Source organism: Paramisgurnus dabryanus, chromosome 2 (genome assembly GCF_030506205.2).
Source record: "Paramisgurnus dabryanus chromosome 2, PD_genome_1.1, whole genome shotgun sequence".
Lineage (NCBI taxonomy): Eukaryota > Metazoa > Chordata > Actinopteri > Cypriniformes > Cobitidae > Paramisgurnus > Paramisgurnus dabryanus.
The window spans coordinates 54,203,400-54,226,790 of NC_133338.1; the positions used below are offsets into that span (position 1 = coordinate 54,203,400).

The 23,391-nt window shown below is 36.8% G+C and overlaps 1 protein-coding gene across 10 annotated transcripts in view; it reads right to left on the minus strand.

Annotated features, from left to right (window-relative positions):
* Window positions 1–23,391, minus strand: part of ank2b (ankyrin 2b, neuronal) — a 102,543-nt gene that overhangs the window by 66,188 nt on the left and 12,964 nt on the right. For 7 of the 10 annotated variants that reach the window (XM_065261758.2, XM_065261754.2, XM_065261761.2 and 4 more), the window contains exons 2-9: window positions 18,717–18,818; window positions 15,633–15,731; window positions 11,441–11,539; window positions 11,258–11,356; window positions 10,964–11,149; window positions 7,418–7,441; window positions 3,628–3,726; window positions 3,397–3,495 (exon numbers count right to left, since the gene is read on the minus strand). In XM_065261758.2, coding sequence (XP_065117830.1) covers window positions 3,397–3,495; window positions 3,628–3,726; window positions 7,418–7,441; window positions 10,964–11,149; window positions 11,258–11,356; window positions 11,441–11,539; window positions 15,633–15,731; window positions 18,717–18,818 — 807 coding nt within the window. The remainder of the gene's footprint in view (window positions 1–3,396; window positions 3,496–3,627; window positions 3,727–7,417; window positions 7,442–10,963; window positions 11,150–11,257; window positions 11,357–11,440; window positions 11,540–15,632; window positions 15,732–18,716; window positions 18,819–23,391) is intronic. The other 3 variants (XM_065261763.2, XM_065261756.2, XM_065261759.2) reach the window with 1 other exon arrangement.

Here is a 23,391-nt window from a genome sequence, read left to right on the forward strand (position 1 = left end):
AACTTACCACTCAGTCCTTTAACAATCTCCAAACAATTGATTATTCCTCAAAATCTGTATCTTCATCTGATACAGACTCAAACATAAGATCTGTTTACACACACACAGAGCTACTGAAGGAGCGGCTCTGAGAAACAGCCAATCAGAGCAGAGCTCAACATTATTATTCATGACCCTTTCAAATAAGGTAATACATTTCATTCTAAGGGCAAATCCTAGAGTTGTAAATGGAGATCTCTGGATCATTTCTGCACTTAATAAAGTCACATACCTTTTATATCAGAGAACCATTTAACAGATTATTTTAATGCATTCTTTGGCACATTTAAGTCTGACGCCATGCAGCGCTTCTGGATCTTAAATGCCATAGGCAAATAACAAATATGCTAATATACACTCATTCCATAATGCCAAACACAAACTCCTAATTTTTATCTCCATAACAAAATCTGACATGGATTTTTTATGAATTATTAATATATTGCTGTCTGTGATTCAGTGAGCCTGGAGACTGCAGTGTTCACTGTGAGTTTATACAAATTTGATTAAATATTTTGGCTGTTTAAATAATACTTAACGATGCTAAAAATTACTTTTTAATGACTTAACAAGCGGATAGTCTTTGGTCACTATTCGACATGTTCACAGATTAATGTCCGTGGCGATCAACATTTTCCTTAGTTAAAGTTCTGCCATTGTCAGAAGTTTTTTAGACGCAGTCCTGCATTATGGGTTCTCCTATAACACTCCAGCACGTGATTCTGCAGTGCAGTGCATTAAAGAGAAAGAGAGAGAGAGAGAGAGAGAGAGAGAGAGAGAGAGAGAGAGAGAGAGAGAGAGAGAGGGAGGGAGAGAGAAAGAGAGAGAGACTGCAGGAGGAAGAGACTATAAAACACAGAGAAAGGACACAACCAGCTGAACTCCAGACTGCAACTTTAAACATTAAGGAGAACAGTCATTCAGAAATTTAGTCAGACTGTACACACACTAAAACACACAGACACATAAATAATAACAATTCATTACATTAATACAGCGCTTTTCTGCAGCAGCACCCTAAAGCTATGTTTATGCTCGCCGCATCCGCACGGGCGCGTTGGTGCGCGCGGCAAAAATGACGTCAACGCGGAGTGGGCGGTCGTGCGCGTTGGGTGCGCGAGACCCCATTTCACGTGGAGGTGTGCACAGCATTTTTTGTAACTTTCCGCGCGGCTCCGCATCCGAAAATGACCGAACTTGAGGTGATTCTGTCCGAGCAGGCAAGCCTGTGACGTATCTCTTTGATCAATCCAAGCAAAACAATGTATATATTTATCTGACACTCTGTAAGTAAAGTATGGAAACTTTGCAGTTTAAAACATGAATTCTTTTACATGATTCAGAATGTTTGGCTTATATTTGTATTGAATGAACCACTAGACGAGGAATAAAATACAAACCTTTAGATATCTGTACTGTTTGTTTAGTAAAAAATGTTAATGAAATGATAATGTTTAATAAAGACATATTTACAAGATTGTTGTTTTATTCATGTTCTCATATTTATATATCAAACTCTGATGTTAAAAGCACCAGGGTTGTTCCAGCGGACGACGACTTCTATCCTCTTCTTTGTGTTTGTTTTTGACTTTATTGCTCGCGTAGCCCCCTGGTGGTTCAAAAAATAGTGCAACAGCGAGCGCGTCAACTATAAACGCCTCGTCCGTTTGGTGAGACGCGCGCGCGATCCGCGAAGGCTTGCGTTGCGGACCAAAGCGCGAGTATAAGCATTAACGCGTCCCATTCACTTTTAATGGGTGACGTCATGCATTGCCAAACTGAATTGTGGATCCGTCGGCGCCGTGTCACTGCCGTTGCTCACGGCAGAAGTTGAAAATTTCAAGCGGCAACGCGTGCGTCAGCCAATCAGATCGCCTTAAGCAAATAACCTCGACAGAGCCAGCCAATTACGTTTATGGAAGACCGAAGCATGCATTGCGGCCACTGTGATTGGCTGTTGGCCACGCTTCCATCAAGCGTTAATGCTTCCGCCCCATATGAATGTACTGTAATGCTGCTTAAGACCAGCTGCAGTAGAGGCATCCGACGCAAGTGATTTTAATGTTAAGTCAATGTAAAGACGCGTTGACGCGCGTCTGGAGGTCTCGCAGCGTGGTAGACATGATTCCGCTTCATTCGCACGTCTAGTTTGGCAGAAAAAACACGCTGCGTTAACCAATCAGGAGCTTGCTCTAGTAGTGACTGATTACAGGAAGCAAGCGGAGTCGCAGAAGCCCCTCCCATAACGCAAATTTCCACGTGAATGTCTCGATGACTAGAATTTCATGTGCGGCTTTCATGCGTGAGTGAAGCGAGTAAACTCAAAATGTTCAAGCAGCAAACTAGAAGCGGTAGACCCGAATTTGACGCCTCAAACGCGGCTGGTGTGAACCCACAGTAAGTGCTCATCATATGAAAGGGGGATTCTTCACATCCAATGTGCAGCATCCAACTGGATTGATGTGACGGAAGCCATATTGCGCCCGAATGCCCACCACACACCAGCTTATTAGTGAAGAAGAGACTGAGGCTGTGTCCGAAACTGCCTACTTCCATACTATATAGTAAGCGAAAAGCAGTAGGCGAGCAGTATGTCCGAATTCATGGTATTTTCAAAAACATTAGGTGAAAAGTACCCAGATGACCGGCAAGATCCTGAAGTGTTCATTCGGTGGACACTTTGCTATCCCGTGAGCCCCCGGAAGAGGAGTTATCCAATGAAGAAGAGGACGGAGGGCGTTGTTTTATTAAAAAACGCAGCTTTATTCAAATACACTTATTAAACAGATGTCCCTTGTGCGCTTGTTTAATGTCATTCCAGTTAACTCATTCCCCGCCATCCTTTTAAAAAAGTTTAACAAAATGCCTTCCAGGAAAATCTTCTATAAATATATAAGCATACAAATATATGAAATGAAAGAACAGACCCTCTGCTTTTAAACAAACAAAACGGGAAAAAATTGTTTCATCCTATCTATATTTTTCTCTCCTTATAAACTCTATTTTTCTTTAAAAATATTTCTTTTTTTGCAAAAAGCTAAAATAATTGCATTTTTGTAAAGGAATTTTGTTAAGAGATCAGATTCAGTGACTGTAAAATTTATAAATAATTTTTTGCATCAGTTTTTTTTTATAAATTGGGTGGATGATCGCAGTATTATGGTGCATTCCCACCAGCCGCGATAGAGGTGGCAAAAACGCACTATTCGCGCGTAGTTGGACGCTTGAACATAAGCTACCAGCTTATGCTGGTCTTTGCTGGATTTTCCAGCAGGGAAGTGTTTACCCATTTCTATATTGTACATTATACAACATGGGTCTCTGACCCTTCTCCAGGAGGGCAACTGGAAAACTTACCCTTGTTTTGGCATCAATCTGAGCTCCTCTCTCCAACAGCAAATGGACCATATTAGTGTTTCCCCTCTTAGACGCAACATGTAGAGGAGTGATCCCGTTCTGTAAAGATATCAAACAATCATCTTATAAAGAAGTACAGTGACGTATCATTCAACATCATGATTGTGTGATATACGGCCTAAGTTCATGTCATGTTTCTATTTTAAATGTTTTTATGTATCTAACACAAACCCTGGCTGTAAAATCCACCGCAGCCCCTCGATTGAGCAGCAGGGTCGCCACGTTTACATTCCCGTAGTGAGCTGCGATGTGCAGGGGTGTAAATCCACTCTACCAAAACAATAAAACAACAAGAGACAAAACACATCAAAGGTCAATCAGCATCCCTTTCAACACGTGTGTCACAGACAAGCTGCCAATAAATGCTGATCTGAAACCAGCGGCTTGTCCCCAAACCCATTTAAAGCTGAAACGCTGGTCTGACATCTGCAGTTAATGGTGCCTGATTTGGTTTGTAAAAGCATGCAGCAAACACATCGAGCATTGAATAAAACTGCGAACTGATGAAGACCATCAGCGCCTCAGTAACATTCGCTGGCCCATACAGTATATGTATAAGTGGAAAAATAGTTATCTATTTGAATCTTGATACACAAACAAACACATAAACTGTAAGAGAGGTCAAGACACAGGCATGCAAACAGAAAAGAACCCAAACTGAAGAAGAAGAGAGTTCAAATTAACTCAAAATAACAAAACAATACACAAGACAAAGGACTTTGTGTATTTAGTATACAGTAGCAGAGGGAAATACAGTAAGAGTCGAAATTATATGAAAGATAACATTTATAAACACAAAAGTGCAGTATACTGTATGTAGATCATATAAGTAATAATGTCAGAAGTTTAAAGCTATAGAGGTTTGTGAAATTCTTGCCTTACCTTTCCATTCTGAAAGTCACGGTCCGATTTAATGTGAAAACATCATTTACAAAAGTGTGAAGAATATATTGACTGTGTGAAACACGTTTAAAGCTGATGCAAAACAAAATATGCGATGCAGCATGCTGTGCAGTGCATTATCCTAAAATAAATATCATATCATATATATTTATTGCTTTCATCACCAGATACAAAACCTTAACTTTAAAGATCTTATTATTCATGCATCCAGCCTATATATGACAATCATCAAATTAATGCATAATTATACAAATCTTCTTCATTTTTAATAATGCATGTGGCACAAACATGGATGCCGATTTATTTATATAAACACATTTTAGTTCAGGCTATATGTTATTATAGTATAGAGTTGAATGCAATTGCACTTATTTGAGCCATGAGTCAAGCAGATGCTGTTAACAGGTAAATTCATGTCTCATTGGGCTCAATGTGACCTTTAAAGTCAAGTAATGAAATAAATACTAGTGGATATCTGAATACATCTAACAAGCAAAGCCAATACAGGACAGCATTGTGAGCAGTGACGGCCGGTGACTTCTCTTCCGAGGGGCGCAAATTCAAAATATGTGTTTGTTGCGTTGTGTGTGTGGCTCGTCATGTCAATATGTGTTCGTGCATCATGTGAACCATGTGCATCATGCGTCTTGTCAAAATACGTGCCTGCTGCACACGCATCAAAAGGGTTTAAGAAAAAAGAGACATTAAGACATTAACTTAACACTAAACTCTGATTACACATAAGATTAAGCGAGTATCTGGAAAACACAAGTGTCTCTTTTATCATAAACCCCTTTTGAAACGTCTGCAGCAGGCTCGTATTTTGACATCACGCATGATGTAAATAAGTTCACATGATGTGTCAAACGCATATTTTGAAATAACAAGTCACACATATGACGGCCTACATACATGTTGTAAGTAACAAGCTTCGTATTGTGCGCCCTCGAAAAATAAGTCACCAGCCGCCAGTGGTTGTGAGTATAAAGACAACTTAGTCTAAATGATGTGCCTGTTTATTTATTAGTTTTATGGCAACATTTTACAATGAGGTTGTATTAGTTAACATTAGTTATTGCATTAGCTAAAATGACTTGACAATGAACAATACTAGTATGATATTTATTGATTGATTTATTGATATTTATTGATTTTTTGTTTTTAAATAAATCAATTGTTGTAACTGTAACATTAGTTAAAGGTGCAGTGTGTAATTTTTAGAAGGATCTCTTGACAGAAATCCAACATAATATACAAAGCTATATTATCAGGGGTGTATAAAGACCTTTTTACAATTAACCGTTATGTGTTTATTACCTTAGGATGAGACGTTTTTATCTACATACACCGAGGGTCCTCTTACATGGAAGTTGCCATTTTGTGCCACCATGTTTCTACAGAAGCCCTTCTTTGTTGTCTCCAACATGTTTGTCCGGTGAGGGCTACCGTAGCTTCTCTATGCGTTTAAAAAGCGAGGGGTGAGCAGTGGATTGAGCCGTTGGTTGCAATTCGCAACCTCACCACTAGATGCCGCTAAAATTTACACACTGCACCTTTAATAAATAATGATCTACGTATATTGACATTTAAGGGACAGTTTCACTGAAAAAATTAACATTGGTCCAAACTTGTATAAATGTCTTTGTATTGCTGAACACAAATGAAAATATTTTGAAAAATGTTTGTAACCAAGCAAATCTGGGGCACCATTGACTTCTATAGTAAGAACAAATAATACTATGAAAGTCAATGGTGCCCTAGATCTGTTTGGTTATTAAACATTTTCAAAATATCTTCCTTAGTGTTAAGCAGAACAAAGAAATGTATTCATGTTTGAAACAACGTGAGGGTAAGTAAATGATCACAGGATTTTCATTTCTTGGTGAACTATCCCTTTAACTAACATTAACAAAGATTAATACATGCTGATAAGCTATATTACTCTTTGTTAGTTCATGTTAGCTAATGCATTTACTACTGTTGTTAAATACAACCTTATTGTAAAGTGATACCAGTTTTATTTTACTTTGAAAACACTACCACTGAAGTTTAGGGTCACTTAATTGAAATAATTCTTAAAATCTTCAGATGTGAAAAATGTCTTTAAAAGCATGACTTTAAATGAAAAATAAAGAAAAAGCAGAAAGATGTGAACGTCAATGCCGTTTTAAAAGCATCTCTGGATGAGACATAACAAAAACTGCTCAATAAAATGACAAAAAAACATTTTTAAAGATGAAAAATTATATTTTGGATAAATATTTTAGCTGCATAATTTCCATTGTAAAATGTAAAAAAATTTAAGAATGAGAAAGTAACCCTAAATGTTTGAATGGTTGTGTACGTATTGGCAATTGCCAATATAACAAACCAATTTTCAGTCCCTGAATGAAATCTTATATGAGTTTGACATTTATATACGGTAAAAGATACTTAAATGCACAATCCTCATGTTAAAATATCAGCTTATTTTACAGCCGAACACCACCAACACAATCTCATGGCAATTCATACGAAATGGCTAATTCGTACAACCACATTTTATGATGTGCTTTTGCCCCAGTGACGCTGGGGTTAGGGGTGGGATTGCGTTTCTGTTTTTTATAATAAAAAATCATACGTTTTTGTACAATTCAGCTCATAGGAAAGCATACAAATTAGCCAACTCATAAAATATGTACAAATTCCTGTGAGATCAAGACCTTTTAACACTAACAGCTTCAAACTGAATTCAGGCAAAGATTGAAATTTTGATTCATGTAAATTAAAGATGTTGGGAGAACAGACACTGTATGTCACCTGTCAGTCCATCTATAATATTTATGCAAACTTCATATCATCGTGATGAATCAATGCAGCAAACACAATTTCATTTTACAAACAGAACTGAGATTTGTGACGTATGCAACAAATGTGTGGATGATGCAGATGAGAAAAACCAGCCATGCAACAATCTCAGAAAAACTTCTGAGAAGCTTACGAACCGGTGAATGCATACATGTGAGGAAATAAAAAGTGTGTTAATGTTAAAAGTCAGGAACTTGATAAATATCTCTACCTCAGTGGTCCTATTAACCATCATCTGATGCAGCAAAACAGGGAAGGAAAAATGTATAGTTATATTTCACAAACACACATTTTCATAAACGGCAGCTGCATGCAAATTCAGTCTGAGAAGCCAGAGGTCTTCATTTCTCTATGAGAGCCAACTAATGTTAAAAAACTACATCATACTTAAAGTCTAAAACTAGGAAATCATTTATTGTACCAACAATATCTAAGCTGCTTTGTAAATGGGATGGTTAGCATTGAACCTCATTGTTAAACATCACATTGAGTACAAATAATCGGCCATTTGTTAAGAAAAATAAATCCCTCTACAAGCATTCAGTCTCACAAACACACCTCACCGTCTCATGCACACACACACACACACACACGCACGCGTATATACTGTAGATGGATATAGACATGCATATTTATTTTGCAGGTGCATGCGGGCGCTGTAGGTTTACCCCTTACAGAATCAAGAATCATGTTATTTACAGACTAAAAAGTGAATGCAGACAACATAGAGAAATGGGTAAGTAGATAAAAGAGTGAAACCCGAATAGTGTCTGGATGGAAACACAGGACACAGGCACACATAGACTGTAGAGAAACACAGACAGAGAGTTCAGCTAACACCATCATTAATAAAACATCATGAATGTGATCAGATACACAGCAGACAACAAGATGCTTTATCAGTTAGTGCATGCACACATTTGTTTAATTCACAGACTTCACCAAAAACATGCAAATAAACACAGATCATCTCTTTTTAATTTAAAAATGTCACATTTTATTTATTCATTTTATTTTATTGTCGAGGGAGCTTCAGTAAACTTGTAGCAGGAGATGTAGTTACAATGTTACACGTTTCAAAAAAGCTGAGCTGTAACACATCTGAAAATGCTTACTAGTGTCACTATATTGATATAATCAAAAGGGGTGTGCATTGCAAAAAATGACTTTATTACCAGTGTTAGGGAAAGTTACTTTTAAAAGTAATGCATTACAATATTAAGTTACTCCCCAAAAAAGTAACTAATTGCGTTAGTTACTTTTTATGGAAAGTAATCCTTACGTTACTTTTAAGTTACTTTTGCATTACTTTTTCTTACTTGGCTGAGGCTTGATCTCTTTCAGGCCTTGCAGGTGTTTTTTATGACTGAGAATCTCCGCCATCGCTGTGTCTGATCTAAACTGTTTCCGCTAAAGCCGCCTTTCCACTGCACACGACATACGGAAACGACAGTCGGAGTTCTCCCCCTAGTGGCAGTCGTAATGAAGTTTCAGTTTAATCGTATATGGGAGGGAAGCTCATTCCAGCGCAAGAGGCATCATTCTAATATATTTACCATGGTGGAATAAATGAATGCAAATGAATGAAACAATAAACAGCGATGCATATATGACAAGATTGCCAATATTTTTTGGAGAGAACATATGAAGACAAGATTAAAATAATTACATACACAAATTAAATTAATAATGTATTTATTATCAGTAATCAAAAGTTTTTTTAACAGGATTCAAGTGTTACTAATAAAGTTAAACAAAAAGGATTAATCATTTTTACCTCACACACAGTTTATGATTGGAATACAATGAAATACATAACTTCTGGCATATCGCATGCGGTTTAGTCGCGCAAGTTCAAATTTTTTAACGAATCCAACGCTCAAAACGGATCCGATATTTACGCATCCACAGATGGTCGGCACTTCACGCAGACCCTTTGCGACTCTCCATAGGAAATGAATGACTTCCGGCTTATCGGCCGTCTTTTGTCGTGTGCAGTGGAAAGGCGGCTTAAGGCGCATAAGAGTGCATAATTCTACGCGACTACATTCAATTTAATTCAGTACATTATTTTTTATCAAATTAATTAAACTGAAAAGTAACTCACATTACTTTTTTAAAAAGTAGCTGAAAAATTAATGTGTACATTTATAAAGTAATGCATTACTTTACTCGTTACTTCAGAAAAGGAATATTATTACATAATGCAAGTAACTTATAATGCGTTACCCCAACACTGTTTATTACTTAGTATTTATGTTGTGTTTTAAGTACAGATATCTACAATTTCTTAAATCAAGATGCATTTTTATGATGAGAAAAATAACCTCTATATCAAATGTAAGTGAATTTGTGCATAAAACAAGCAAAAAATTAAAAAAAAAAAAATTTGCCAATGGGGTAAGAAAAATGTGTAACTTTTTTCTTAAACACTTACCTCATTGGCAGATTATTTTGATTGTTTTAAGCAGAAATTCCCCTTAATGTAACATTTTTGATTCAAAACTTTTTTGCAGTGTAACGGTACACGTATTTGTACCGAAACGTTTCAGTACGGGGTTCGGTTTGTAAAGCAAAGGCGCTAAAAGCAAACATGTTTTTCATTTCACTGCGCTACTTTATATTGCTTTTCAACAAATGCTGGACGAATGCATTTGACAGTTACGAGTTACACATCCATATTTTGTGCTTATTGATTTTATTTAAACCAAGCAGGTTTTATTAAAAAATGTGTTTAAATGTAAATGGTTTACAAATGTTGATGTTTACAAATGTTAAAGATAAATGGCTAGTAATTTTTACACTGTACACTGTAAAACCCAACAAGTTCAGAGTACTCAAATCTTTTGTGCAAACTGATCACCTAAAAAGATTTAAGTAAACCAACTCAAATTTTTTAAGTAAATAATATTTATAAATTACAATTAATTCAAACTTAAAAGTTTATATTTCATTGTATTTAATATCTAAGTACATTATACTTAAAACTACTGTTTTACCTAAAATGGTGTTTACCATTTATTTTTTGTTTGTTCATAGAAAAAGTGACTCATGTGTAAGTGTGAAGAAACTGAGCTCAGTGCTGGCATTGACTTCACACAGTTATTGTTTTTCTGATAAAACAACACATATCTGACCTACAGCTTAAACACAGTCACAAAACTAAAATATAGCAAACTTATCTCAATCTCCAACATTAATGAATGTCATAAAATATCACGTAATGCAGGCTCATGCAAAGGATGCTGGGAACTTAAAATCCTCCTCAACCAATTGCGTTGATTTAACGTTAAACTGAAGTAAATTTGCAGTGCCAGACTCTTTATTAGCTTAACTGGCAGATTTAATGCCATAAACCTTGCCACAAAAGTTTGTAATTGTTTGCAATATTTGTTCAAATGAGGCTGTTGGATTATAATAACTGGAAGTTATAAATGAAATTTTTGAGTTAGCAAAGTTCTTTGACTCTGTGGAAGTCAAAGCGATAAAACTTTTAAGTTGAATAAAATTTTTGCAATGGTTTGAGTACAGTTCACTGATTATAAATGAGTACATTGTACTGTTTGGGTTTACAGTGTACTAATACGAAACCGAACTGTGAATTAAAAACCGAGGTACGTACCAAACCGTGTATTTTGTGTACCGTTACACCCCTATCACTTATCAAGACATTTTGCATTTGTATTTTTAAAACAATATATTCTCTGCATTCACATTACGAGCGTCAACAGTCAGTGTGCGTTGTGTTCATATTTACCTTCGACTGAACATCGGCATTGTGGTCGTTCTGTAGCAGCAGGGCAGCAGATTTGGTGTCGTCTTTTCGAGCGGCGATGTGCAGGGCGGGCAAACGTACTTTACCCTTTGTGTCGTTCTCCAGAAGAATAGACACCACCTGATTATGACCTTGCTGCAGTGCGATAGCCAAAGGTGTAAAGCCATCCTGCGAAAAGACAGAGAAACTTTAAATAATGATGTTTCACTAACAGATGAAGAGAAACTATTTTCTGCAAACACTGTTCATGTGATGATACTTGAAAGACTTCAGTACCTCTGTAGCAGTGCTCTGATTCCCTCCGTTCTCTAAAAGATATCGCACCACGTCTAAATGGTTCTCCTGAGCGGCCATGTACAGCGGTGTGAATCCATTCTACATGAGCAGATTTCACTTTAAGTCATTTCACTTTTATTTACAGGATTAAGCGTTTCACATGCATAAATGTATGACTTCTACCAGAGATTGTGAATTAATGTCTGCTCCTCTCTTGACCAGGATCTTCACAACTTCCACTTGTCCTGCTAGGGAAGCGATATGAAGTGCTGTGTTTCCTTTCTGTGGAGAAAACAAACACAATCCTCAAGTGAGCGGAGATGTCAAAATGATAGATCGTACTGTTTACAGATCAGGAGACTTAATGGAGAAGTTAATAAGTTGAATTATTTTCCAAAAAATCCATAAGAAAATAAATAACAGACAAAAATAAAAACTGTTACCTTACAGTAAGCATTTATAATTCATATTATTGGTTTTATTATGAGAAATGTTAGAGCTTTGTATGTCTGACTTTTATTTAAGATTGTACAGTATCATGCAAATCTGATAATGGCTTGAAATCCCTGGCGTAGAAAGATAAGAAGTGTTTTTTAGGAGAAACATCTCAGATTATGGACGTCTTTGGAGTCAAAACTTATAATATAAATTCGTAGAGAATGCATTTATAACCAATGTATTAAACCATCTGTTTGTATTAATTATAGAGTCCAGACATCAGAAAAATATCAGTCTATATGCATGTTTTCTATTTTCTATATGCATATAGTTTTCTAAACAACGTTGATGCATTATGGATGTGCCCAAAAAAATGACAACTTTTGGGAAGACAACATAGCCTGGCTAAAACCATAGTAACTGAGTTATGGTCTTGCAAAGCTTAAATCATTTCCAAAGGGGTGTCACTAATGGACGTCCCCGGGTGCAATTGGATAGACCTATAACCAATCACAGCGATAAAGGAGATGACGTATGCAGACTTTTGCCAGATCCAGTCGGTGAGACAGCGATAACATCTTTTTTGATACGAAGGCTTTGAGTGTTTATCTTTGCTCAGGTTTTAATGAAAAGGAAAAGTTTAAAATGCTTAAAACAGACGCGATAGCTGATTCGAACGAGTGATGTTCCACGGCGGCATCTATCTTTTTAATGTACAAAATCTGTTTCACCATCACTGCGCTGTCGTCATCGTGTTAAGCCCGCCCCAACGTTTCTGATTGGTGCCGTGATTTAGACAGATTAGAAATGGGCTTGAATGGACTCTTTGCCAGACTACTTGCAGAGCAAATCTAATTTTGCAGGGTTTCAACAGGCTACAGACAACATACTTTGTAGGAAATGCAATAAATGATGAAGGCTCTTCAAACAAATAATATTTATTTTAATAAAAAATGTTTATGCACCTTTATGAGGAAAAACGATGTCATGGATGTAACAATTCTCTATATGGACGTATCTGTTCTGAAATTTGCACTTAACTATTGAAATTAATAAAAAAAGAAATGCTTTAAAGTGAACTTTAAAATAAACTTTAAAAGAGACCTTGCATAGGTATTTAAACCACCAAATATTAACATCTGAGATATCAATATGGTTAAACACTTTACATTTCAGGATAAGGTTGACATCTGCATGGTACTGTATCACCCAGAAGACTTTAACAGGTTTCGTCATACGTATGAAGAGCGTCCCCTTACCAAACATACAGTAGCAGGAATCATTCAATAACACTAAAATTCATCTTTGAAACCAGATGCAAAGACACAAACACATACATTAAGGTCTTCATATATGCTGAATATTTATGCATAGTAGTGTATTTACAAATCACGCAGAAACAAACTCTAAAGGTCAAAGTTATATCTTTATCCGGTGTGTATGATACAGTACAAGTGTGTGAACAATCATGTGACACGAGGATCAGGTTCCTTCATCTAGAACAGAGTGAGGGTTACATTAGTATATCCCTAAACTCAAACTCATCACAACACAGATGTCCTGTGTCACATATCTGTTTCCATACTATTTAACTATACTATATCCTAAGCACTATTCGGACGGGATTAGTTTTCCAAACAACGTTTGAGTTTCAACGTGTCCCCCAGGACGTCTGTGTTTTATGTACCGATTGGGACGGGATTAAAATGATGCAGGCTATTCCAGAGATGGGAGTGTCTGTTTCATACATTTGGGCGTTGCAGAAGATCACGTGCTCTGGATACGCGTGTTTGTAATGTTTAATTTTTTGCTTTAAATGTAAAATTATGAAAGAACATGTAATTATTAATTTAATTTTTACAAATCAAAATAAAATATACAAATCCTACTAAAGTAACGTTAGCCTACGTGTTTTATATAACTGTCTGCTTATAATAAACCCAAAGAAATGAAGAAATAATGATTAATAACAATTTATTATCTTTATTAATTAACATTACCATTCCGGAGTTGAACAACTTTGAACGGAGTTTCTTATAACGTTAATGATATTACAGTGGCCAGTCTTAACAGTGTTTGATATTCAGCTCGTCTTGATTTAATTATTTTATTTTGCCGAATGCGAAAAAACATCCATATCTGAATGAATGGGACTCAGGAAATACAATATACGCGCATTAGTAAGACCTTACGGCAGATCACGGTGGCCAAAACACGAAATGAACCGCGTTTTCAAAAGATATTGCGGGCAAACACAGACATTTGCATCCGGACGGGATTAAATTTCTCAGAGGACCTCTGAGTTCGGCGAAAAACAGTAGGTAAATTGCTCTGGAATTCTTACGGAGGTCGTTAGAGAAAAACACAGACATGGCCGATTCGGACAGGATTAAAAACACAGAGGACCTCTGAGAAGCACGATTTTCTCAGAGGTCCCCCTGTAAAACTAATCCCGTCCGAATAGGGCTATATATTATACTTTAACTTTATTATACAGTATAACTATACATACTGAACATACATGTTAGTATAGCGAAATAAACAATCTTTTTTTGTGTGGAAGGTAAAGAAAATACTTCTATCAGTACAGTACTGTAGCAATATAAGCATGCACTAAAAGGCAATTAGTTTCAATATAAAAATGATGATGATGTTTTTGTAAGAGTAATGTATTTATTTATTTTATGACGTCAAAATTAATAGTTGACAAAATATTTCAAATAAAAGAACAGACCCTCTGCTTTCAAACAAACAAACAAAACAAGGAAAAATACTTTTCATCTGGTCTTCATTTGTTCTCTTTTTATAACCTCTCAAATATGGGTAGGTTTCATCAAAAATGAGCAAAAAGCTGAAATAATAGCATTTTTGTAAAGGAATTTTGTTAGAGATCAGATTCAGAACGATTATTAAAACTTATACCACGGGTCTGTTGAATGCTGCATTCTGATTGGCTGAGAAATGTTCTATGGGTGTTGATTATTTTTCTGTAAACCGCACACCTAACTTTTCAAATGTCTTAAAACTAGGCCCCAGAGCAATGTTTGTGGTAACCGTGGTATAAGCGGAATAATTGACTCCGGTCCTTTGAATTATTTGAAAATAATGCACACCTGCGGTGTAACGGCACTCCGCTTCGCGTCGTGCCGCATTACCACCTTGGTGTGCATTATTTTCTTATAATTCAATGGCCCGTCGTCAATTATTCCTTACATATATACACATAGTTTAAAATATTGTTAAATTAGTTTTTGCTTCAGTTTTTTTATAAATTGGGTAAGAGCGCCATCTAGTGAATAATAGTGGAATTACAGATTACCGTAAAAACTTGTCAGGACAGCGTCATTTGCAGGGAAATGTTTTCACTTAATTGACAAGATAAAATGTCAATGGTGGGGAAAGAGTTAATTAGCACTGTATTCTAGGGTTGTGCATCGATGCATCGCGTTCCCCTTTAAAATATCCGTCTAAAATCGATTCTGAATCGCAAGACTCTGATTCTGTGTTTCATGCACAGCTTGTGCGTGAACAACAGCTCTGTGATCAGTGGGAAGTCCTTATCAATCTAAAATCATTATCGTTCAAAATATGTTTTATTATTATGAAAATACCTGAAACAAAGCGATATAAATATGCCTCTAGACATTTCCTGGAATAGCATTTTTAATAATAATTCTTCTGAGGCACAAATGGCGTTTCTGCACGAGAGCGCCCTCTGGATTTGGATGTGGTGGCCTTTAACCGTAATTCATTAAAATGCATTCATTGAACAAACTATGGCAAACTATCCTGAACGATCACATTTAAACGTAGCATCATTTCCATAACAACATCCTTTTCTCTTTAAAGCTTTACACTATTATTCACTGTTTAGTTTTTGTCACAGCCTCATGCCAAAACTCTTTACATCTCCATTACTACTACTAGTAAACTTTACCTTTGTTGCAGAATCCACAGAAGATCCTCTCCCCAAAAGCTCCTGGACCAAATCCAAATGTCCTTCCTTCGCTGCCAGGTGCAGAGCATTGAGGCCATTCTGCAAAGGTCAAAGACAGAAGTTAGGTTTTATCTAATGGTCCGGGTTTGAACATCGAGAAAGAGAAGTTGTCTAACAGGAAGAAGAGTTCACGTTTACCTCCTCATCCATCCTCCTGAGCTATCTGAACTCACATTAAAGCCGATTTAAAAATTGATCTCATTTCATTGTGCCAGATCAGTCTGTGAGCTCTGAGCAGCGTTTGTGGGCGTATAACAAAAATAAGAAATGAGTCACAAGTCAGGGGACGTCCACTGCTGGCTCCCTTACAGGACAACTTTAAACACCACCACGCTGACATGTGACATCTCTCTTACATCACTTCCAATGCAACAGCCAGAAAGTTTACTTTGTAGTTTGATTTCTACAACCCAAACTATGATTTAAATTATTGATAATTACTGTAAATGCATATTGTATTCCTTGAATTATTTTAACTGGTTCGAACTTCAATTTACAAACAAAGTACACCAATGTAATCGCTGTAGTTGCAGTACATTGTAAAATGTCCCGGATGCAGTTAGATCAATGCAATATGTCAGTAATGCCAGCTGACATACAGTAAAACATCTGTTCACTAGCTACTGGGTACATCATTGCACAGACCAGTTAACACGTTACAGACTAGATCTTCTGACTGATGGATGGCACCTATAAATCTGCTTAAAAACCTTATGTTAAAATTGATGTCCATACTATTAGTACTTGCTTTATCTGTAACTTTCTGCACTTACTCATAAACTGCAACTTATAGGGATAGGATTTATCCTAGTCCGACACTAAAAGTTTGTGCGTCCTTTCTTTATTTAAAAACATATTGTACATATTGTACCTGTCTGGGAAACTGCCCCATACTGTTTGTTGAAATCCAGCTTAATCTCAAAGCATCAGAGTATGCAAATATGTGTCACAATTTTTGGGTCAACTATTCCCCTTAAGCCCGGAGTATGGTTTGCTTTTTTACGTGTACGTGAACATACATAAACGGTCGAATGCACCACCTTGCAAAGCATCGTTTATTATCGTACATTGCGACAAAATGCAATATTCTGGGCTACATAATACATTTTCCTGTACGCGTATACATGACCTATGCATACTTAGTGGGTTACAAAAATCTGGCAGTGCGAGTAGAATTCGTGCATACTATTCTGGTGTTGTTGTTTTATGTGTTATGATGTTAAAGCTAAGCTAAGCTATGCTATGCTATACTAAGCTAGGCTAACAAAAGTATTTAAATTAAGATTATGAAATTTGCGTAACACACTGTACGCGGACCCTCACGTTTGCGTAACAACATAACTATACTGTATATTTGTATTACGGAAAATTTCTGTCATTTATTGTGCCCGTTATTTTACTGTATTTTACAGGGTTTTATTTTGCAGTGTAGCTTTGTTGTTGATGACATTTACAATCATGCATTCATCCGAAGTGTATTTAATCTATTGTGTTCCCTTGCAATCAAACCCATTGTAGGATCTCTTCATTGCCCAATGCAATGCGCTACAAACTGAGCGACTAACAAATTATTTCTAACAAATGGATAACTTTTCTTTACATGATAATGTCAGGGTGTAAAACTGACAATTTCTGATTTATCTACCTTGTCTTACATGCTACTCCATTATAGTAGCCAAAAAGTTTTAAAACCTTTAACACCACCCATGTGCACTATACAGTATTCCTCTATAAATGATATGCTAGCCATTCGAGAAGAGAGCCGAATAATATTTGATAACCCATAGAGAACAGTTAATGCATCTGCTGTTTATCAGAATAAGCACACGCTGTTGCCATAGCAGAACGGTTAGCTTCAGATTTCTAACATGAGGTTGGTACTTGATAACAGAGCTCCTGAAATAGCAGTAAACTCTCAAGAGGTCTGATGAAACACCAAAAAAATCACATGCATTAAATAGATTAAATATCTGATATCTTATAGTACGACAGAGGTAAATACCAGATGTTAGCAAGAGAAATAAAAGTATTGCAATCAGAAACTACATGTTTGACTGCTAAGTTTGTTGAGGCAATTGATGCTAAGGGTCTGTTTACACGATAACCATTAAAAAAAATTATTTGCGTAAAAAAAATTACACGATAATGTTACACGGATGCGGTGACATCATCGCTCATTGTCACAGATTTGCATTTATATAATTAAGACAAAAACGATAACGCCATTTTTTTACTTCAAAAGTTTTGTTTTTAGGACCCAAAAACGCCATCGTTATTTAAACAAATAGCCACAGCACATAAACTTTCTCGTTTTGGTTAAAAACGGACCCGAAAATGATGAAGTAGTTTCCCTCTTGTTTTTATTTCTCTCTAGGGCACCTAATGAGACAGGACTGCCGCTGAATGATTCTCATGCCAGTCCTCACTGCACCTGTTCAGATGTTAAATGTGCTTGCTGGAATCTGCCTGTGAAAATGGTCATGGTGACCCAGATTTTATTGAGCTACTACTTAATTTGAAATAATATTCACAAAATCCTCTTAATTTATGTGGCTGGAAGGAAAACATTCTTACATTTTCTAAGAATGGAAAGAAAGGTGCTGAAATATGATCTGAAATTGTTGTTTTGTTGTATACCTGTATAACATTTCTGATCTCTAGCAGTTAAAGTACTGATAAAGATTTAGCTGGAAATCACGTTACTCTGTACAATAAATTCAGTAAATGTACAGGTGTTAACCAATCATTTTAGATTTTAATTGGGTAATACTGGATACAAACACATCCTTAGACGGACAAACATTTTGACTATATAATCATTTATTTTCAATGGGTAAAACTAAACTTAGACTCTCAAATGAAGAATATCCAAGACATATTATTTATTTATTTTTATAAGATAATTATAAGATATTTCACTGACCAATGTGAGATGACTATGCCCAAGTCCAAACTTCCTAGCAGAAATTCAGGTACAATTCAAAAGCAAGCAGCATTGTTTCTTCTACTGGATAAGAGACTCACCTGATTTGATATGCCGATGTCCACGCCTCCCTTCAAAAACTCCAGTACTTTGTCAATATTTCCAGCCCGTGCGGCTCGGAGGAAGCTGGTGTTACTGTCCGACTGAAAGAAATATGAAAATAACATCATTAGTACAGCTTAACATCTTGTCATTTGAGCTGCTTCAAAACAAAAATGTGCTACCTCAACATTAGAGCTTTAAACCTAAACATTCATTAACTCGGGTACAATTAACATAAACTTAAAGAGCTTATTGGTGTTTGGACGTAAATGTGTGTTGGCAGTGTGTGAACACAACAACCGTACAACGGAAAAATAAATCCACTTCTTTTTTAATCCCCATTACACCAAAGCATTCTCAATAGACATGCCTTTTTGATTCTTTTGTTAATGTGACATCACACTGATAAAGCCCCGCCCACAGTCACTGACTGACAGTACTGGATTACCATAGTTTTCACCCTCAGCGAGTTGTGTGCTATCCACCAAACTCAACAATATGACACTATTGTCTCAGACTGAAAACACTCAGTGTTTCTTTTTGTAAGGGATTGAGGAGATGTAGCTTATTTGCATTTAAAGGTACAAACATGAAAACAGTGCATTTTTGCTCCCACACCAGTGATCATCCAAAAATATTTTTAATGATATTTGGGACACGGTCGGTTGGGCTGCTTGAAATAAAGATGCCAATTAACTATTTTAAACAATTACTACTTTTAAAAAAATGCGGGCCAGGATGCGGGTCGGGTACAATTTTTTTTGCGCTCCGAGTTGTGGGCGGGTTAGTTGAAAACGTCAGTTGCGTGTGGGTTATTTATACATTGACCCGTGCTTCACTTTCCCAAACAAATAGGGTCATTTTGGACATGCTATAATAAATGATCTGTGGGGTATTTTGAGCTGAAACTTCACAGACACATTCTAGGCATCCCTGAGACTTATAGTACATGTAAAACAATAAATAAATAAATAAATAATGATGCATAAGAATAAAGTTTGCCACAGAAGTGCAAACAAGGTGGCTTAAAAGTTTAGTTATTTTGATTGATCATTGCTAACAGCCCGACACAGAAACATTAAATTAAACAATTATGTAAGTTTAAGGTTTGTTTGTCCATCCAGCTGATGGAAGACTCTGCTTGAATTTTGTTTGGTGACATTAATGACAAACGACATACTTCAAATTATAAATCATAATCATAAATCGTTCACTTTATATAAACAGCCAATGAAAGCCCGAGGGAATCCAGACGGAGTTGATAGAAATTTCGATTAGTCAGAAGCAAAACAAGACCTCTGCATTAAACTGCAGTGCAGCATTCAGAGCTCAGCAGAGAGACGACACATGACAGAGCTTTACTGAACTGAACAATATGATGAATAAAAACCTGCACAGCATCTGCAATGAATCGAGCAAACTTGCAAAAGAAACTTGCAAACTATAGTATAATATATTATGTGAGTAAAGCATGCTAAAGGTGTCTGGATTTCAGGCTGTGTGTCCACACAAGCTTTATGGTCTACTGTAGTATTGCCTACAAACCTTACTGCAAAAAACAAGAGTGACAATTCAGCTTTAAAGGTGCCGTAGAATGTAAAACTGTTTTTACTTAAGAATAGATGAATAATAAGAGTTGTGTACGTGGTAATGACATATCATGAGTCTCAAACACAATTGTTTCCTCCTTATGTAAACCTTGTGCATGCAAAAGACCGCTGGAAAACAGACCAATCTCAACATAAAACCAACTGTGACAACAGTCAAGATGTACACCCACAACATTAAAAATACACATCAAGTACAATGTTGTTAAAATGCTAAAAACAAAGTTGTGACTGCTGAGTTAGCGTTATATGCTAGCATTTTGCTTAAGTTCTACTATTGACGTTACAGTTACGTTTTGCAGGCCCATACTTAAAAAAACACAAACTTTCCACTCAGAAACGTCCATTAAAAATCTCCAAACAATTAATTCATCCTCAAAATCTGTATCTTCATCTGATACAGACTCAAACATAAGATCTGTTTACACACACACAGAGCTACTGAAGGAGCTGCTCTGAGAATCAGCCAATCAGAGCAGAGCTCAACATTATTATTCATGACCCTTTCAAATAAGGTAATAATAGATCATTTCATTCTAAGGCAAATCCTAGGGTTGTAAATAGACATGTAAAAAACGTTTCTGGATTTTTTTGCATTTAATAAAGCCACAAACATTCAACTGATTATTTCAATGCATTCTTAGCGCCGCGTCGGGTTGCGTCTACGACAACTTGGAGGTATTGTAAACCGGAAGTGCACATTAAATAGCGCGAGCTTCGTCAGATAGCGTCTACTTCAAAATGCAAAATATACGTTAGCAGCCAATGTTAATCGTTAATGATTTGGGACAAATAGGATGTTATTTAATGTTAAACTATGTGAGTGGCACGACAGGGATTTGAGCAACTTCCTGAGTCACAGCTGGGCGGCGCGGACAGGCGCCACCTGGCGGCGCCAGTGTGCGTATACTCATAGAAAACAATGTGTTCGATTTTTTTTAGAACGGCGCGGCGCTGAACGGTGCGGCCGGTGTGCGATCCCCTTTAGGCACCTTGTTTTACATTCTACTGCACCTTTAAAACAACAAATTTTAATGTCATAAATTTAGATGCTGAAAAGTATACAACTAAGGGCCAGATTTACTAAGCGCTTGCGCCAGCGTAAACCATCATTTTGGCGGTAAATAGCGATGTCGGAATTTACTAAAGACGCGCAGTGGATCATTAGCGCTGAAAAGGTGTGGTCTAGTTCTTTTTGCGACTGACCTGATTGCATATGCATTTCTAGGAGTTTCCCTTTCAGACGCAAACATTTTGGGAGGAGACTATTTAAATGATTCACGCAACGCGATTTACTAATGTTTGCGCATGTGTTATGTATGGCATTTGCGCGACTATTTAACGCCGAAAAAAAGCATGTCTTAAATCATTTTGCGCTCGAAATGGCTGCAATTGTTGTTGCTAGGAGGAGACATCGCAGAAATCAGAGACTGCATGGTAGAAGGGAGAGGATTTCCAGGATCATTTTACCAGATAAGTTCACGCGTCTCTCTGCCTTTATCGGCCTGTATATCACATGCACCTGCAGGAGCATCATCTCTGCTTATTTGCAACCATGCGCTAATTTGCGCTGCTCTTAGTAGATTGGTTGGTCATTATGGAAATCAGCTGTTGCGCCTGTGTTATTTAAAAAGCGCTTTTTTAGTAAATAACCCGCAGATATCACCACTCCCATCAGCGCATTTTTGGAATTGCGCTCATGCGCTAATTTGCCCTGTTTAGTAAATCTGGCCCTAAATGTCACAGTCTTAGACCACCAGCGAAGTACATACCAAGTGTTCCTGTAGCTCAACTGGTAGAGCATTCGTTAAAATGCCCATCGGTTTGACTCCTAGCAAACATTCATACTGATATAAATATAAACCTTGTACATCTTGATTCAATCAAGTGTAAATGTAAGTATGTGAAATGGGCCAAAATCTTTGTGGGTGAATTCAATGGTTAGCCCCCTTGATGAGCACTGCAAGATGAAGGGTTGTCCCTGAGACTTTCTTCAACAAATGTGAAGTGAGTACGGCATTGGAACGCCTATTTATGATTAGAAATTACCCACAGACATGACATGTTTGGCACATTAACTTTCTGCTTTCTGAAAGTTGCCAGTCACCACGTCTTTCCTCAGATCTCCTGTTGTGAGTGTGACACAACCCGTTTGTGTTGGATCAGACTCAATATTGCAGGCTGTGTGGAGTTCATCTTAGGACAGAACCCTGGAGAACTGAATCCCGTTCGGGATTATCTCACATTCGAAGAAACGCAGTTCAGTGGTATTACTCTAATTAGGAGCCCTGGCATCACTTTTTAGTAAGCCTGACTCACAGGTGGGTTTGTAAGTTTACTATATCACTGCAGCAAAACTTAAAGGAACAGTGTGTAGGATTGTGGCCAAAACTGGTACTGCAATCACACAACTGGTGGCCAATACACAAAATGACAACATAAACATCAGTTGAGGGCTGCAACTCCGCTTTTTAAATGACAATATCCTGGCCGGACCACTGTTGTCAGTGATATAAGTATTTGAAATGAACATGATTTCTTAATGTCTAGTGACATATCAGGGCCATTTTATGATTAATTGATATACATTTTTGTTACATACTGTTCCTTTAAGAGCAAAACTATGGGACATTTGAAAAGGTTTACTGCTAGCAGTTTAAAGTGGTCAAGCATTTTTGGGTTGTAGCTGGTTAGCTGCCGGTCTAAGGTGGTTTACCAGTTCTAAATAGCTTGGCCAATATGCACTCCAACTGATCAACCAGCTAATGACCACAGATGACTATCCAGGACCTGCTAGAAACTACCCAAAACAAACTATCCGATTATGCAGATTGAATAATAGTGCAGTCAGTGTATTACATTGATTCATTTACTAAAATAACTTTGGTAGTGATGAAAAGCATTTGTAAAGGATTAAATTCTTATCACCATTAGTGAATAATCGTATATTATGTGCTTGGTTGAATGTTATCATCAGTACAGTATATTAGATACTTCATAATCTTTGAAATCATTTGTAATATTTTAACACATAACGCTAATACACAGCTATTTGCATTTGAATCAT